This window comes from Bactrocera latifrons, unplaced genomic scaffold (genome assembly GCF_001853355.1).
Source record: "Bactrocera latifrons isolate USDA-ARS-PBARC rearing strain unplaced genomic scaffold, ASM185335v1 scaffold_13, whole genome shotgun sequence".
NCBI classification, from domain to species: Eukaryota; Metazoa; Arthropoda; class Insecta; order Diptera; family Tephritidae; genus Bactrocera; species Bactrocera latifrons.
Genome location: NW_017534741.1, coordinates 2037607 through 2056766, shown reverse-complemented (window position 1 = coordinate 2056766; position 19160 = coordinate 2037607). Strand labels below are relative to the sequence as shown.

Sequence of the window (19160 nt, the reverse complement as noted above, 5' to 3'; positions counted from 1 at the left end):
TCCTGGACATGGATCGTCGTCAAGCCGTTCTCGACCCTCTTTGAATAATTTGTACCAATCAAAAACATTTGCTCGCGACAAACAATTATGACAGAAGACCTTTTGCAACATTTTGAGAATTTCGGTACCAGAAATTTGATTCCACACAACCACTTTGTGGAATAATTTCACTAATCGTAAAAATCGCCAAAATCACTTTATGTACTTCAGAAAGGCAATCGTATACTAAACATCACTTATTATTTTGATGTGACATTTGGCGATAATGTTAGTGATGCTTTACCAATTAAAAAAAAAATATTCCGTCGAATGGGTTTTTTGGTTTGAAAAGTCTTACTATTATTTGCCCATAATAGCAAGTGCATAATTATTATTAATGTTGACGATTGACCAAATAATTTCTTTCAAAAAACCCGTAATTTTTTTAATTCCTCGTGTATATGGAATTTGCAAAATATGTTTAAATAAATCCCGACCAAATCGGGTGATCTCCGCCACTGTATTTCAACCTATCTTATAAAACTAAACTCGCACGAGATGATGCTTGTTCTGCAAGAAGTGTCCTAATGTTGAGCAATTATTGAAAGCAATTTATAAGCTTGAATTAATAGCATTTTGTGAACGTGGCATTAGATCGATTCTATAAATCCGCAGTACAAACCTTTGGACGAAGTCAAGAAACATTACATACATTTTTACACAATTTATCGCTTGCAGAGTGAGACCGACGGACTTAGAGATAGCCACCAACAAGAGTCAAGAGAACAAAACTATTATACTCTATTGCAACCTGATGCTAGAGTATACAAATTAGGGATATATTTCGCACTCATCATCAAAATGCACATTTGGTCTTGTTTGACTTCGTTGAGCTTCGGCTTTCGTTAAATAAAAAATTCCTGACTTAAACAAGAATAACTGTAAGACCATAGACGGTTCTGACGCATTTTAATACCCTTAGATGGCAAATTTCAATTCCTCCCATTAAATAAAAATACATAAGCTGAATTTCTTTTTATAAAATATTCGTGTATTTCGGATGTCACTAACATCGTTTTTGAAGTCTTCGTAAATGCAAAGTGCGAACACATATGTCAAAAGCATTTAATTTTGGCGTATAATTACAGTGTCGGCAGGTTGTTGGACGCGGGCGTAGCGCTCAGCATCAATGCCGTCATCTGTGTGGGAGAGCGAAATAATTTAATTAACAGTTATACCAATTACAGTTAGAACATGCGCTGCTTACATGATATTGTTGGATGAAAACCATTCTCATCGGCAGTGTATTTGACAATCACACGCAAGCCCTCGGCAGTCACATATGAGTAAGAGCCCTCAACCACCTCCTTCTGCTCTTCGGTGCCCAACTTTACTGGTACACCGCGCTCCTCGGCTTGTATGCCATTCTCCGTTTCGTAAGAGTATTTATATGTGCCATCATAATTCAACTCATTCTCCTGCTGGAGTATGCGTGCCTCTGGAGCGGCTACGCCAGGATTGTATTTCTTAAATAAATTGTCGTAGTATTGGCGATTGTAGTAGTCGCGATTTTTAAACGGACGATTTTTGTAGTAAAGATCGTTATAATAGGGATTGAAGCGACCGCGGGCATCAAAACGCGCAGGGTTGATGATCGCGCTCGGTGTCACTGCGCTCTGCTGGGCCGCCGCCAAAGCGAAGAAGAACAAAGCAATGAAGCTTACGAGCTGAAACTATGTCGAAATAAAATATTTGGTTAAGAAAATCTTACATAGTTATATAATATATTGGTATACTTTAACTAGACTGCTCATTTTTCAGTAATTCGTGAGGACCCTTCACTCGTTAAGGATGCAAGCGCTAATGATGCTTTGACGCAACTGTAGAATTTGAACATAAAGATTCCCATTTTATACTCGAAATTGTGTAAGTCATAAAATTCCCTGGGAAAAAAAATATTTTCTAATTTACGTCACCCATATTCAGCATAAATCGTAAATTGGCTTAACATGGCAATATATAGTGCATTAGACACATTTAAACGAAACGCTTGTGTCATCCGCACCAAGCGAGAATCTACGCACGTTTCCAGCGACGAGCGCACCATCATTCGATTTGGCAGCTTCGTTCATTTTTTAAGGCAATTTCCGTTAATATTCACTTTTAATGAATCTTTGTAAATTTTGCAGCGCCATGTCAATAAACATTCCGCCACACGCACACATGTACACGCATATGGGAACGAGGCTTAAACTGTTTCGAAAATAAATTTGCTAAAACTTGCCATAAAAATGCGTCAACGTTTCAGAACATCGCATATGCAAATACCGCTTGGCGGATATGAGTTGGCCGCATGGCAAAAACATTTGAAAGCACCATGTTGCGCGACTCAAAAATAATAATGTTTCAGTGTGACTTTTGCGCTTTTTTACCTCCATCCAATTAATTGGCGGTGGCAATGCTGACGAGCTGCCACGCCACAAAATCCGTTCATTTATTATTATCTTACCTGTTGAGCAATTAAAAAGAAAAATATGTAAGGTGTGAACAAGTTCGAACGCAGCCGAAAATTATATTCTAAGAAAGCCTTAACAATATAATTTCTAAACTAAATCTTTCCAGTATATACGATGGACACTCGATAACTCAATATTCGGTGTATGGGGATATGTAAAGTTAAATATGTAGTCTTTGCTCATTTTTAAGTAGATCCATAAGCAAGTTTGAAACTACAGATGTGCCTCAAAACAGTAAACTACATGTCAGATTTTACTTCTGTAGTTGAAAAGGGTGATCCATTTCGAGGTTCCCTACTTATTTAAAGTAAAAACAAAGAAACTTCACATTTAATGAGGAATGTTTATTATTCTTCTTTGGTATTTATTTTTTGAAAACTATTTCTTTCAAATGTTGTCCGCGGCTACGTCTCAGTTGGTGCATCCATTGAGTTTGAGCATTTCGGCTGGTAACTGGCGAATGACACGCGTGATGTTTTGCCCCAAGGCCTGAATCAAATAAACCCATTGATTGAAGTGATGTGTGGAAAATGGTACCATCTTGTTGAAACAATTTTCGCCAAGATCACGAGCTTCAATCTCAGGTATCAAATAGTCGGTCATATAGGCGCGATAACGGTTGCCATTGACGGTTAATTTTTCACTGACATAGTCTTTGAATAAATATGGACCGATGATTTCACTGGCCCACAAGCAACACCACACTTTTTGAACACCACACCATTGAACCAAAAATGGGCATCATCACTAAACCAGACTTTACTCGAAAACGTCAAATCTTCTTGGAACTATTCAAGAGCCCATAGAGCGAAGCGATGTCGCTTGAAAAGGTCGAGCCGCTTTAATTCTTGCACAAATCGACTCTTTACGGTCTTCGTGCACACTCTTAGCTACGACTGCTATATTTTTTTCACTACGTGCTGGGCGTAATCTATTCAGTCGAATATTATCCAATAATGAATGCTGGATCTCAAGATGGGAGATGGTGATGATAGTAGTAAGTTAAGCGAAGCGCCGGAAACACATTCATACCCACACATTTTCCATATCCTATAACATCTTGCTATAAGTAAAAAATAATAATAATTAAGTGATCAATACTATTATACTCAGTACAGCATGATGCGAGGGTATAATAAGCAAAAACATAATCTAGAAATATTAGCAATATCGGTAGATTATGACGGCCATATCCATACATACTAAAGATGTGCATGTATATTGGGACCCACGGGACTAATTTCAAAATGATCGAAATCGCAAATTTCAGAAAAAGCTTTATAAATATCGGTAAGAGCTTTACAAAAACCCTTTTTCTAATTCTGAACGAATATAGCACCGGAAAATGTCGAATGACTGAGCAATGCTTTATTATCCAAAATTATTAATTAAACTTATAAAAGCGTCATAGTAAAAATGATAAGTATCGAAGACTCCTTTAATCAATTGAAAAAACAAACAGGGGCATAATACACAGTGATAGTTTTGCCTTTCTCCAGTTGATCGGTGAAGATTAACTTGTGAATCCCAAAATATTCCGTGCAATAAGGCAGTCTTCGGCTACTCCGGCGGAGGTTCGCTGAGAGAAGTCCACAAAGTCGACGCTTCCTTTGTTTATTCCAGTTCATGAAATGCAAAAACGCCATCTGATCTCTTTTGGGCTCTAAGATGCCGGTCCTTTGTGGTACTGGATTATAAGACCATTACAAATCGACAAATCGCCTTGAGCCTATGACGAATTTGTTGAGCCGTGTAATCTTCTGTTTTTCGAAGTAAGACTACTAAGAAGTTTCAACTTCAGTCGTGTAAAGGCTGGGTTTTGTTCAGGGTTGGGACTTCAGTAGATCTTTAGCGTTCTAATCTGGTAAAGAAGCAGCACAAAAATTGGTTATCGACCACGATATGCAAAACGCACAAGGGTTCCATGTGTCTAGTACTAGAATGAAAGACGCCAATATCGATCCAACTCGGTCCTATTCCGATTTGAGCGGGGCAAGGGTATCCCCTCTGTCTACCTAATCGGCTTTGCAATTGCTAGCGATTCCGCAATGACCAGGCACCCAAACGAGTCTTATGACGAAGTAGCTTGATACTATTTTAAAAGAGAACGAAATGTTTGTTCTAATAAATGTTTTGAACGCACAGTAGCTCAGCGCTACTACTGGTCTGTCGGAGTGAATGATGGTAATTCGTAGCAGTACGTCTATCGCCACCTTTATAGGAGCCACGTCTGCCTGAAAACACTCCAGTGATGAGATACCTAAAGATAACCTTCCCTACTAGCTTTGACTCATCCATGAAAAAGCTCACTACGCCTTTTCTCCAGCGACATCTCCCCAACCACGAATTCCTCGTCGGTAAGTTAGCAGAAAGAAAGCAGCCACGATTGGCGTCTGCCACGCAGTTATTCACGGTTGCTATGTTTAAAATGACAGTAATTGCTGTTGTTAGTGTGATGCGTAATGCACCGGAAATACCGATAAGAGCCGCTCTTTGGACACGCTCAAGCTCTTTATTAAGGGGGTATTATACACTAGAATTTTGAAAAATTCGATTTTTTATTTTCATATATTTAAAGCTTATACCCTTAAGAACATATCCTCCAAAGAATTTTTAAAAATTAAAATTATTTTAAGAGCTACAGTTACTTTAGTGACGCAGTACCTAGCCCGGTAGGAAACCACTTTTTTCCACACCTTACCAGCATTATCTAAAGTTCTATACAACCGATTTACTTCAAATTGTGTGTGAATCTTCTTTATATAATCCTTTATCTTTATATACTCATTTATCCTTTGTTTTTAATATTAAAAAAAAAATTCAGGAATTTCAAAAAARAAGCGTAAAAAATGATTTTTATTTTCAGGCATTCGCCATTTTTTTTTCAGACCACCAGGAGAGTCCGAATCAATGTCACCAGTATGCGAGAATTTTTTTTACACCTGTCTTCCCCCCACCTCTAATTATTTTATCTTTTAATATTTTTTTGTAAAATTTTTTTCTGTATTCTTAAGATATCAATAGAACCACCATAAAAAATTGATTGTGCTATCTATCAATATTTTTGGTTTTTTTTTTTTTTTAATAAAATTCAAAAACCTGCCCATAATTTGATTTCTAGAGTAGATTACCCCCTTAAGTGTAGCTTTTTCTAGAGCCTTCCAGCCGACGAATTAACCTTATAAAATTATTGGATTGAATATGATTTCGTAGGCACCTTTAGTGAAAGTTTAGCTGTTAGATACTCAAATTTGTTAAGCAAAACTTAATATCAAAATTCCTATTTTATTTTTTCTGTATCAATTATCAGAAATAATCAGCCAGTTTAGAGTAAAGTCGAGACAAATAATTTAGTTTCGTTTGCATCTCTAATGTATTCACACATGTATGTATATGTTTGCAATTATAAATATTTTATCATTAGTGGGCTTGAATTCCCCAAATTGACCGATGACTTAATGGCATCGTTTCATATAAATACGGCAGACACCCTCATTTTGATGCTTCAGTGGCTTTTTGCTATGGGTTAATACGCTTTTGCATCACACATATTTGCATATGTCAATACATGCAACCACAGCAACTTGGGTAAAAAGAAATACCACCAAGTGTCTAAAGCACGCATTGACTTAGTGACCAATGGTCAAGTACCTCATAAATCACAGATGTTGTTGCACCGGTTGCGGCAATAATTCGACAGCATATATTCCGTACAGTGGAGCTAAGTTGATGAAATATTTTACAATATCATGGACGTTTGTCCAGTTCGTGCCGTCATTTGGAGATCCCAAGTGTATCCAAGTCCATCTCCGCCTTTTCAAGGAGTGGATGCTGCATTGAATACTCTCAGAGCTGGAGAGTTTCCATCCATTCGGATGAAATAACTTAACCAGCGTTCATCGTTCCATCGCCGTGGCTAACGCGTAAAGAACCATAAATCCGCAGAACCTTACTCTCGAAAACTCGCAACACTGTGTCATCAGATGTTATCATACAAATCACTTCTAGGCCGGATAGTCGAACAATGCTGGTCGAATAGGTTTCCTGGTAAACGAGGACGATACCCAAAACCTCCTGATGTCAATGATGATAATGACTATTTTATATTAAAATATGTAATATATTATATCTGTAATGTCAGCCTTATCATGTGTACCCACATGTACACATGTCTATTGTTTTTGTCGCAGTAGAAGAAATTTTTATTTGAACAACTTTTGGGTTCTTCGAAGGAAAGAGTAATGAACTTTCATCTATTTTTCCATTGCTGTAAAGATATATTGTCCGGAGTTAGGCATAAGTCAGCATTTTATACGGCAGAGCACTGCAATATATTTCAAGCAGAGGTATTTGGTATTCTGAAAGCCGCTAAGCCAGCATCTAGTCAGAGTTAGTATCTAAGTTGTCAACCAAGCAGAAATCAAAACATCAACCTCATTCCGGACAAAAGTGTCAAGGGTGGTAGGGTAACAATGGAGAGTGTCGCCAAGAATAAGCGGCTTCACTTCTATTGGATTTCACGTCACAAAGGCATCGATGGTAATAATATAGAGGTCCAAGATACCATGAGTAGTATACAACTGTCATCCAAAAACGTGAACGATATTGGTAAACCCATGCATTGTCTATGTATACGACAATCTGAACAGAAATTTGCCAAGGAAGGTTAAATCCCCATTTGACTATTTACCCGCGATGCAAAACTTCAAAAGTTATGTGTGAAGCAATAGATTCATAATATACAAAGTACTTACTTGCACCTTGATAGAAGCGATAATAGTAAAATTGTTGGAGTGCCCGCTGGTCAAAGTTTGGTGGCTATGTGCGCTTGCAGAAAGGGCCTGGCTGATGGGGAAGAATACAGGAAGTAACAAAAGCAAGACGCCAAAATAACCATGGCAAGGCGACACTTCAAGCATTTGGGGCTGCACGATATAAGATACTTTAAGAAATATCCAGGACAGAGTACCTGTTGAAATTCATATCAAGCGCTGTCACCATAAAGGATGACTACTCCGCATTGACTATGGATGCTAAGCAAGTTCATGTTGATCTCAGCATTGTTCAGCGATTTTAGCTTATACTAAATATAACAATAAATATAATCCAAATGAATTTGGAATGTAAAGTTAAACAAGTATTCAACTGGTGATAAAAAAAGAAAAATAGGTTAGGTTGGTCTGGTAAGTCATGCATACCATAGTTTTGGTCTTTGACGATACATGATGGAGTTCAGTTACTAGGTCAATGACTAGTAGTCATCCTATAGGATGTTAGCCAAAATAGCACTCCATCTTATGGAGTATCTGTACAGACTTCCGTAGTCATTCTAGCACCGTTCTATTCTGGACTTATCCTTCTTCTGATCCAGCGTTATATAGCAGGACTGAATACTATTCTGAATAATTCCGCAAGAGACACTCCGGCCCTAATGTGCACCTCCAAGATTTTCTCTAACGTTTTCAGCAGAAAGGAAAGTTAAGCTTATACCCCTGAACTCTTTCGATTCAGTTGGGTTGTTTCTACGTGCCTATGGTATGAAAACTACTCTAAATTCTCTTCATAAGTGTGGCACCTGGCTGAACTTCATGCATACCCAAAAAATCGTCTTTAGAAATTGCACGGATAGACATAGTGCAGGAATAATTATGTACATACCGGAAGATTTTTATGGGTCGAATGAAGGGAATTATTCTCTGTAAAAATGTGTTCGGGCACGTTTACTGCGCTACTCCCTTCGTAAAGTGCACACTGACTAGGTCTTCTAATGTTTTCTGGCAGTTTTCCATCTACTATCCGCTACTTTTGCGAATTAGAGCGTGAGGGCGAGGCTTTTGAATAATAGTTATCTGAGTCTCGTCGCCTTGTTGGTCTTTTCAAAGCCACTACAAAAGTTCTTTCAGAATTTTCGCTTTGTCCTGCGCATCAACTTCTTGTAATCTCTCAAAAGATTTTTATATTCGTTCCAACAGTCCCCGCTTTCTACTAGCTTTTTCTAGTTGAAGCATTTCCGTACTTTGCGTGTGCGAGACCCAAGCTCCTTTTCCATTAAAAGGGCTACATTTTTGGCTTGAGTCGCAGCATAGGACATTCGTAGTGAACAGCTGTATTTGTATTAAAGAGAAAGATAAGAAAATCCATTGCGCTAAACAAACCAGTTGGCATTCAGTGGAAAACAAACAGAATTTGCTACCATTTATAGCTTCTTTGGTCCACTGTGCATGCTTTGGCAAATGAAGCTAATCAAAATTCAAATATTAGCAACACCAACAGCCAAAAGCATTTGTTAATAGAAAAAGTTATGCGAACGAAATCAACGAGAGTGACAAACAACGCCAGTAAACGGTGACAGCAATCACAACAGGTACCCACATGCATATACATACATATGCATATATTTGCAACTGCAGCCAGCAGCAGCCATAAGCAACCCGCGACCAACAATGCAGCAGCGAATAATCCAAGAGACACGCGCAAATACTACAACAACAACAAGGCAGCAGATATCAATACCGCTTCTAAGGCAGCGCCGCGGATGGTCATACAAGAAGTAGCGGCGCTTGCCACTGCAACTTGTTAGCGACGAGCGCAAGGCAAAAAAACAAAATTTAATAAAAAAAATAATAATAATGTACGAAGCAGCAGTTGAATGGAAAAATCGACGGCAAAAAAATATACAATTATATTAGCAAAAGTATGTAATCCAATATAATGGCCATATAATGCTCGGCGGCCAGCGTTGACCTTCACATTTAAAGCAACCCGCCTGCAGATTACCTGGTAACAGTCCGCTGCGCAGCGTTCCGAGACTTGTTGCAAAGAAAATCTTTAGTGTTTTTTAATTGTGTACATAATTTAATTCACGCAAATTGTCGGCAATGCATAACTGTACACAAAACAATTACTTGCAATTTGATATGCCATAATAAAATAAATTGAATAAAATTCCAAAAAAAAAACACGAAGATGAAAAAGAATTGCCATTTCAGCATTCACACCTCAGACGCTCGTAATTGACGGCACTTAGGCACTTAGTGCGTGCAGAGCTAAATTCCTTTGATCGCGAGCAAAAAAAAAAGACAAACATGCCACACATGTTTGTTTGAATGTGTGTGCTTTGTCAAGTTTACGTGGGCGTATGCGCCGTCTGGCGTAATCCATCTAAGCCTACGAAATTCGAAAAATATGTAAATAAGCAATATATATTTAAATTAATTTGACGTTATCTACGCTAATGAGCCCCCCATAAGTGAGCCGCACTCAAAAGTCAATTCCAAATTGGCAAGTATTAATAGGTTTGTTTTTGTTCTCTGTCGGAAATTCTTCCCACCACTAAAAAACATCAAACACCTTAAATGGCTACAAAAGTTAACGCTTGCTGGTAATTTCAAAGTTTGTAAAAGAAGCTATGTCTTATATGGTTTATGTACCTCTATTCCCTGAGTGTGCACGGCATTATAGTCGTTCTGCTACAGTTTGCCAAGCATCTACAAGTGCCCAGCTGCATAGATAAGTATTTCTTTTCACCAGAGTCTAATTGTAGTGTGATGGCTAGTTTATCTTCATCACAGCTACCAGGGATATTAGTATAGCCTTCAAACTTCTTACAGATTTATCGATAAATGGAATGTTAGATCCAATAAAAATTCAATGTTCTATTTCACTATCTTGATAAAACCCGAAGTCTTTAGTGATTTCAAAGCTCCGTGGCTATCTCGTACGTTGATGACTGCTCGATAATAATGTCAATCAATAGAATCGATGGCATGTGCTCAAAAGTAAACGGACCTCTCCGACCTTTCTCGCTTCCTCGCTGTACGGAACCTAACGCTCTCCGCCACTAAATCCACAGCGAACATATATACAAACTGGACAAAGGAGTACAGGCTTGACCTTAATATTGAAGTCCATGACATTCAAAATTCCGACAGTCAATTCGACATTCGATGGCCTGTGTTCCTTCACTCCTCACACAACCGCGATTATTGCCAAAGTACAGAGCCAACAAAAATATGAAGTCGCTAGCTGGTAGCACATGGGAAAATAAAATAAAATGAAAGACAATCGGCCGGCTGGTCCATAAATACGCCCAACCAATATGGTCGCCTGGATGCAGTGAAACTCAGTCATCGGAAGCTTCAGATCAGAACCCTTCGCTCTGGACTATAATGGGATGTCTCTTGATGTCTTTCTCCCAGTTAATGATAATGAACTCCTCTCCAAGCAGTATATGCTGGGCCATTTCCGTGGTCACCTACTTGAAGCGTCACTGCCTCTTAGAAGCATCAAGAGGTACTTCCTCAACTATAACGACGACCCCGTTATATCGAATATATGACCTGCATTCAACGAGTCTCCCCATGACACAAACCACGTCTTTGCATGTCCAGCTAACGCTACACATCTGATACCCCTCTTCCTATGGACCGACCCCGCCGGAACAGCAAGTTTCCGTTGTATGACCTCGATGACAACTTATCTATACAACTACTATACTATCCTAACGGAAACAAGAAAACAGTTACAAAAACATATACTTGTATATATTTCTAGTTTTGAGCACGCAATGGAAACTTACTAAATATCGAAAAAGGACAAGATTTATTACATAGATTTGTTCAATCTAAGATCTCCATTGCTCCTTTTGTATTAGTATGTTCTCCATACATCTTACCGCATATTTCTTTTCTGTAATTGGCCAGCATAATTATGAACAGCGAACCATAATTGGCCTTACAGCTGCTGTGTAAAGACAATAAGTTACATGAGGTATTAATCTCCCTTTTGGCCGCAACTTCCTTTTACAGGTGTACATGTGTAGTAGATGCTTTCTTTGACATAGCTTTTAAGCTTGATTTCTATGAAAGCTTTCTTTCTAACATAAATCCCTAGTTTGTTATGTTCTTTCTCATTGCTAGCCTTTACATTTCACTAATGATGGCATAACTTCTGAAATTCTGTGTTTTCTCATATACTTCAGGAGAATTTTTATTCGTACACTATCACTAAATTATTCTCAATACAATGGCCCATCAAATAATTGAAAAGTCGACTCCATCCACCATTTGCATGGAATCTTCATACTAACAAAAGTAGCCGTTATCCATTCACAATATTTTTACTCGCTATCTGTAGGCACTGCTCTATTGGAAACATCTGTATATAAATAGCAACAAAATTAGACCATTGAATTCGTGAACTGGCTCATAAAAATGTTAATATCACTTTTTTCAAAGCTAGCTAGTTTGTTATTCCAGATCAATTTTACCATTGTAAATACTTGTAGCAAAAGGTAAGAGATTTTACTATACTCAAATTAAAATATATGTAACTTTTAAGTATATACTTATTAATTTTCGATTATTCTTTTCTAGCGTGCCTTCTAACACTTGGAAAATCGAAAACGCCAACAGTAAACCGACACTAACTCTCCCGCCACTTATTAATAAGACAAAGGAAAGAAAAGAGCTTTAGTCAAGTATCCACAAGCAAAACAACAACATTGCCACTGCGAGACAAGTGCATAAAAAATACTCCATTATGCAGCTGGTGCCTTGGTCTTAAAATTTCCTGCAGACTATTGAATTTGTCAGCGCCATTTCGTGAGCATTTTGTGTTCCTACTGTTCATCAAGTGCCAGTACGAACTATGTGTAATTCTGATTTCCCGCTCTAAACATATTTGCAGTTTTGCTCCCTGCAATGTCGTTTCCTCGCGTTTTGGCTTTCCTCGCCATGCTCCTGTTCAGATCGCGTATGGACAATGCATGAGTTTACCAATGTCGACTACGTTTTCGAAATGCTGTGCACTGTTGGCAATAATCGTTCACTATCTCACTGCCGATGACTTTGTGACCGGTAATCTAGTAGAAATGAAGTCATTTGCTTCCGACGACACTCTCCACCGACGCCTTGCTTTCGAACACACTTCTAACCGAAATTCGAAATGAGTTTGTGGCCATGATTTTTGATTTTCTCTCAATTTTTATATTAATTTAACTTCAAAACTAAGCTTTCAGTAAAAAAGTTCCAAAGTGTATTTATATAAAAACATATTTATCAAGGAAAAGAAATTCCAATGAACCATATTGTGAAAAATCAACAAATGCTTAGGCAAAACTTATGTAATAAAACATTATATGTCCGCAAAGACATAAAACGCCAGCAAGAAAGACAAAAGTTCACACATAACTTCTTTCATAAGCATTCTTTCCACCTCAAACACCATTTCAACAGACTTGCTCAAGCGTAAAGTTGACACGGCTAACTACCGTTACTAATCAGAAGATGCAACATTCAAATATTTAAATTTTGGCATTTGTGGAAACCCAAAATAATAGTAAGCAAATATTAACGGCATTTCAATATGAATGAATTGTCAAGTTCGCGCCAAAAACGGTAATGCTTTCTGCTTTAGCCGAAACATATGCAAATACCGACTTAGTCAATGCATGCATTTGAGTATGCAGTGTGTGAGTATGTGTATATTTATATGTATTATATATATATATATATAAAATATATTCATGAGTGCATGTATGTATTCATCTGTGTACGTTGCATATATTAACACCATATGTTGGAGCAAACGCTTTGGCGAGTTTGTGTCTTAAGTCCTTCGTTGGCAATGCTTAGCATAAATATCTTTATGCCAATTTACGAATATGCAAATATTGGATTTTTGTGCATAAATTTAATCTTAAACTGCCTAGACATAACAAACGATTTAAAGTAGCTAATAAAAATTTAGCACGCCAGCCATAAGCGCATATGAAGCAATTGTTTGTGCTAGTACTTGTACGAAAATGCGCGTTCCTAAGCATTAAAGCTAATTTTTTCCTACGAAATATTGTGAAAATACTATATTTTGTGGTTTTTTGGAGAGCCTCAAAATATTGCTCATTTGGTAAGATGACAAAAGTACTTAAAAAATATGTTTTAAAATTTAGTGAGCTTTAAAATATAATTAGGTATACAGGAAAAGTTTTATGTGAATTGTTGTTGCTTTTTGAAAGAATTTGAAGTACGAGATATCGTTTTGAAAATTTTCTGGCATTCATTTTCCACAAAAATATCAAGATATTTGAAAAATATAGCATATAGCTTTCATACAAAGTGAACCATCAAAATGAAATTATTATAAGCGAAATTTCTGACAAAACTTTCCACATCGGATCAAAAATCTGAGAAATCAAAATTAAGTTTATATATGGAAAATTCTTTATCTGTGAAGAATATTCTTCACTTAGCCCAAAAGAAAGTTTTTTCTTGTTTTTGAATACCTTTAAATCGATTGCTAAGCCATTAACTCTAAGATACCGTCATCGATTGGCCTCAATCCACACCAAATAATTCAACCCGATTATTTTTACATATAAAACTATTACTCTTATTTATCATATTTAATTTCATAAATGAAGCACCTGAAAATGCCGAAAAATAAACGATTTTATACATAATAATTATTATTATCCTATATCTCAGAATTCCTTCATTACAAATAATTGTGATAGCACCAAAATCAGCGAACAAAATAATGACAATCAAATACAAGTTAGTAAGATCACTCAGAGCCGGTTTTCGGCAGCAAAGGTTAAATGCACCGCAGAAGCACTAAAAGCATAGCAAATCGAAGCTTGAGCCAAAGAGTGTCACCTACGGTCGCGCAGTCTTAAACTGTTAGCAATAACTGTCTGCTTATTTATATGTTTGTGTATATGCGTTGGTATGTAAATATATCACTGGAACATCTTTCAAATGAAGTTATATTATTTTGTGCATAAACACAAGTACAATAATAAAAATTCTAATGCTTCGTCACTTTTGACATCTTTCATTACATTTTTGAATTCGCTTGCTTCGAATTAATTAAAATTTATTTCATCTTAAATACTTTGTAATTTAGTTTAACGCGCATCAATTCAACTTATTTGTATTTTAAGTGCAGACATTTGTTATGGAGGTCGTTTTAAATCGTATTAAACTTAATAGATGCAATAACACGACGTGTTCTTGACACTGATAGCTCACGGTCAAGGGAGGGTATCCAGAATGCCTTGAAGACACTTACAGCGAAAATTCAAGCAGGCTTAGTTTGGTCAATGGAAACTCTTTAAAGATATTAGATATATTTTAAAGCAATTTCAAGGCTACATACTTCTACGCAAGAGATGTAGAAAATTCATCATTAATTTAAATATAGTGGATATTGTATACTGCGGCTAAGCTAAGGCTGAATGCAGAATTTGTAATCTTAATAAAAAAAGGCAACTTACACTTCAAAAAATTTCTGAGATATTAAACACTAATTTGACATGTTAAAAAAAGCCGACTATAGTTGTCCTAAGCAATACATATGACATCTTTGAAGACTAATATAACATTTTATAAACTAACTGTAAGAGTAAGTGTATTGTTTATTTATGCGAATTTGAGACAATCCTAATCAGCACATATATAATTAGTGTACTCCAATCAATTTTTTTTTCTTTTTTGTGATAAACTACATAACTTTTTTTTTTATTTATTGTGTCGAGTGATTTTCCTCCTTCAAAATTTTATTATTTTATTACAGTTACATTTCATTCTAAGTTGTACCTACTTTTCGTCTTCTCACGAGTTGATTACAATTAGCTCTTATTCTAATAGTCTTGATTGATTTCTTGACTTAATTTTTCTCAGCGATAATATAAACTTTAGGTTCCTTGATGGTCTCTCTTCCATTACTTCTGCTACCATTCATCATTCTCGTTTAAACTTTGTACTTGATATTTATCTCTTCGCTCTTGTCAAACCTATTGACGGATTGAGTTTTAATTGGATGTTTATTTTCTGGATTAAATACTTTTAATTGTTTTTCTATTTTAAAGAATCTTAAAAATAAGTATTACAGAAAATTCTCTTCAACATAAACTCATGCCTCCTGCGTTCAATTTCAACACTACGTAAAACTATTTAATAATTTGGATAATTTGCTCTATAAAAGGTTTATTTACAGCACGAAGTCTAAGATTTTGTCGAACGCAAAGTCCTTTTGGAACTTTGTAAAATCTAGAGAGGAGTGTTCGCCCATTCTTTCTACTTTAATCTGGGGTGATAAATCGGCATGCACTGTTAGTGAAATTTCCAACTTGTTTGCTGAATTCTTCAAATCAAATTATATGTTTAATGAGCTTGGAACTACTCTTCTTTTCAGCTATAAAGTCTTCTTTCAAAATTGTACCCCTGTACTTATAAAAAATTCTCCAGCCTTTAAATATCCTCTAATACTTATCTTCAATAAATCTCTGTCATCTGTTCACTTTATTTCAGACTGGAAACTGACATTCATTACCTCATCTGTAAAGGTGGTAAAAAGTATATAGTGCCCAATTGCAGACCTATTTCTAAACTACAATTTCCAAAAAGTTTTGAGTTTTTTGGTAAATATAAATTATTTACAGTTAAATGAACGTCATTAAAGTCAATCAGCCCGGATTTGTCTCTGGTCACTCTTCTTTGTCTAATTTATCTGTTTTTAATCATACCTGCCTTTTCCGCAGGATTTTAAGTAGGTTGTGTTTAGCAAATTTCTCAAAAAAGTTTCACACAATATTCTGCTTAAAATAGTATTCTCTTTAGGTTTTCACTCTGTCTTCTTGCACTGGATCAAGACGTTGCACAATAGACGTTGTGTTGTTATTATCGATTGGGTGTAATCCAACTCTTTCATTGCGTCATCGGGCGTGCCACAAGGAAGCGTTTTATTTCCTCTTCTCTTCATACTGTTTATCAACAACATTTTCTTTTGTTTCTCTTGTACTAAATTTTTGCTACATGCAGATGACTTAAAAATGTTCACAATAATCAAAATCTCCGAAGATGTAATTAAACCTTGGTGCTACTTCGGCTTCCTTGTAATTAATATCCTTAATTCTGTTTTTTAGCTATGTTAATTGTTTGTTTAATTTTTTTTTTTATTATTTTAAAATTCTAATTGAAGTCATAGCTTTTTAAATAACTTTTAAGAATTAATGTTCATACACTGAAGTAACTAAAAGACGGTTAACTCAATACATACCATTTGGTCTTACTGCCGAAGCAGTAAGAAAGCGCTTCATAGGAGTTGTTATTCTGTACATAACACGTCTGCTGTGTAAAAATGGGCGAAATTGAAATATATCCACGCCTACTTTCAATATACATAAAAATTGGATGAAATTGGACAATAGCTTATCAAGTCCCCAGATACCGAATCTGTGCACCTACGTACCTATGACTGACATCTTACCGAAATTAGTGATCTGTGTCTAAGATAATCAATGATTAAGTTTCACCTCGCGTCTTTTTCTGGTAACAGAGTGCGCTTGTGCTAAAAATTGGCGAAATCAATATCTCCAATATTATACCCTGAACAGGGTATATTTAGTTTGTCACGAAGTTTGTAACACACAGAAGGAAGGGTCGGAGACCCTATAAAATATATATATAAATGAACAGTATGTCGAGCTGAGTCGATTTAGCCATATCCGTCTGTCTGTATATATAAGAAATAGTCTGGCCAGCTCTGAAAATATTCGAAGCTATACCCGCCGTAGGAAGCAGAAGGAAGAGTCACCTCCGTTGAAAGGACCACGTGGCGCGCCGTTGTTAACTCGGCTATAATTGCGTAAGCGGTGTCTACGCCAATTAAGAAGAATAAGTCCCTCAGTTTTTAAGATATCGTCTTGAAATTTTGAAAACGTCATTTTCTCTTCAAGAAGCTACTCATTTATTGAAACTGCTGATATCGGACCACTATAACATATAGCTGCCATACAAACTGAACGATCGGAATCAAGTTCTTGTAGGGAAAACTTTCACATTTGACAAGATATATTCACGAAATTCGGTATAGATTATTTTCTAAGGCAACAATGTAATCTTCGAAAAAATTGTTCTGATCGGATTACTATAGCAACCGAACGATAGGAATCAAGGGCTTGTATGGAAAACACGCATTTGACGTGGTAAAAATTCGATAAAATTCGGTAAAATTCGATTCCGCCTATTTACAAGGCTGAACGTCTTATGGTGTCAACGAACATCACCCAATAATCAAGATCTTTTATTTTTTACACAAGTTACTCCTTGCCCGTACAGACAGATGAACGGACATAGGGTCGGAACCAAAAGCAGTCACTCAAATATCCACTCGTCTCATCATCCTGATCATTTGTATTATATGTATGTGCGAGTATATAATGCTATATCTCTGCTGATTAGCTTAGTTGAAACAAAGTGTTACACTCTCTGTTGCAACATGTTGAAGCGTACAAACCATATTAAAATAAAAAGGTGTATAATTCTAAGAACGATGTAAAGCGCGTAACATATGTATATGAAATGATGACTATAATTTTCTACAATAATTAAGACATTTCCACAACTAAGCGCATGCTCATTTGTCAGCACATAAATATGCCAATCCCACACTCATTTAATTGGCTTCACTTTTGACGTGCTACATATGTGCCACACTCGTAGCACCAGCGTTTTTGTTTGAGTACATATTTAAGCTACCTATGTATGCTACGTATTTAAGAATGTGAATACAAGAACAGCTTTTATGTGTCATGCACATCATTTTTCGCTTTAATTGCTAATTTTCTTTGCTTAGCATATGCCGAGACACCGCTAGCTTTAACTCATCTTCCATTTCGACTTTTTTCCCATCAAATATAATATCAAACATAATTATATTTATTACTTTGCATTAATAGTGTTGCTGTTTACGATTGACGCTGCATTACCCGAAGACGAGTCATTGTACCCTGAACAGGGTGTATTAAGTTGACTATGAAGTACCCAGAACAATGAACACCAAGAAGGAAACGTCGAAGTACATATAAAATATATTTAAAAATTCATTAGTGAATACTAATGTTTATAGCCGAATCAGTCTCTCAGTTTTCGAGTTATCGCCCTGGAATAGTGGTCACGTCCCTTTTTCCCCAGAAAGCTATTTATTTATTAGAACCGCTGATATTGGACCTCATAGCTACCATACAAACCGACTGATCAAAATCAAATTCCTGTGTGGAAGCATTTTTATTTGTGTAGGGTATTATAGCTTCGGTGCAACCGCAGTTAATATTTCTTCTTGTTCATGTTTTCTTATGTAACCACCTGCCATTTAATAGCTGCCACTGTTAGGAATGGCAACACCGCTGCCATTGTCTTCGCAGTTATGTAGGTGAGCAGCAGAAACAAACAGACAAATATAAATGTAAATATGTGTTGGTAACTAGCAGTCGCTCTTCTTTTCAGAAGACACGATGATTGTTCGTATTAAAAGTATTATTATTTGCTGCTTGGTTTTCATGGCATTTTTATCGCTTGTCATTCATTATTTTCTGTGTTTTTGAATTTTGCTCTTATTTGCTTTTTCTGCTTTTAATGGCATTTGCTTAAGCATAGACGTAACAGAAAGGTATTATTATGACGTGTGTGTGTGGGTCAGTGTGTGTGTCTACTCATACATAATCTTGCAGCTTGTAAACATTGACCTTGCGCACACATCTAATGTTGCATCCGCGATGTTGTTATTGTTGGTGTGTACATAGTTTGCCACTTCGCAGATGAATTGCACTTCCAAAGCAAAAATGTCTGCGTTCATCTGTACTTAAAGCACACACACACACACTTA

At 36.4% G+C, this 19160-nt stretch overlaps 1 protein-coding gene across 1 annotated transcript; it reads right to left on the bottom strand.

Annotated features, from left to right (window-relative positions):
* Positions 1-1018: 1018 nt before the first annotated feature.
* On the bottom strand, positions 1019-1855 carry LOC108978958. The gene is made up of 3 exons (XM_018949483.1): positions 1776-1855; positions 1247-1712; positions 1019-1178 (listed from the first exon to the last, which is right to left on the bottom strand). Exons 1-3 carry the CDS (start codon positions 1791-1793, stop codon positions 1105-1107), a joined length of 558 nt encoding a protein of 185 aa, XP_018805028.1. The 5' UTR covers positions 1794-1855; the 3' UTR covers positions 1019-1104.
* Between the last annotated feature and the right edge of the window lie 17305 nt (positions 1856-19160).

Excerpts from the sequence above, each read along its gene's own strand:
- LOC108978958 (XM_018949483.1), bottom strand. Across the intron at positions 1,179-1,246 it reads TTTTCATCCAACAATATCAT|ATGACGGCATTGATGCTGAG; the intron begins GTAAGCAGCGCA and ends TCTCCCACACAG.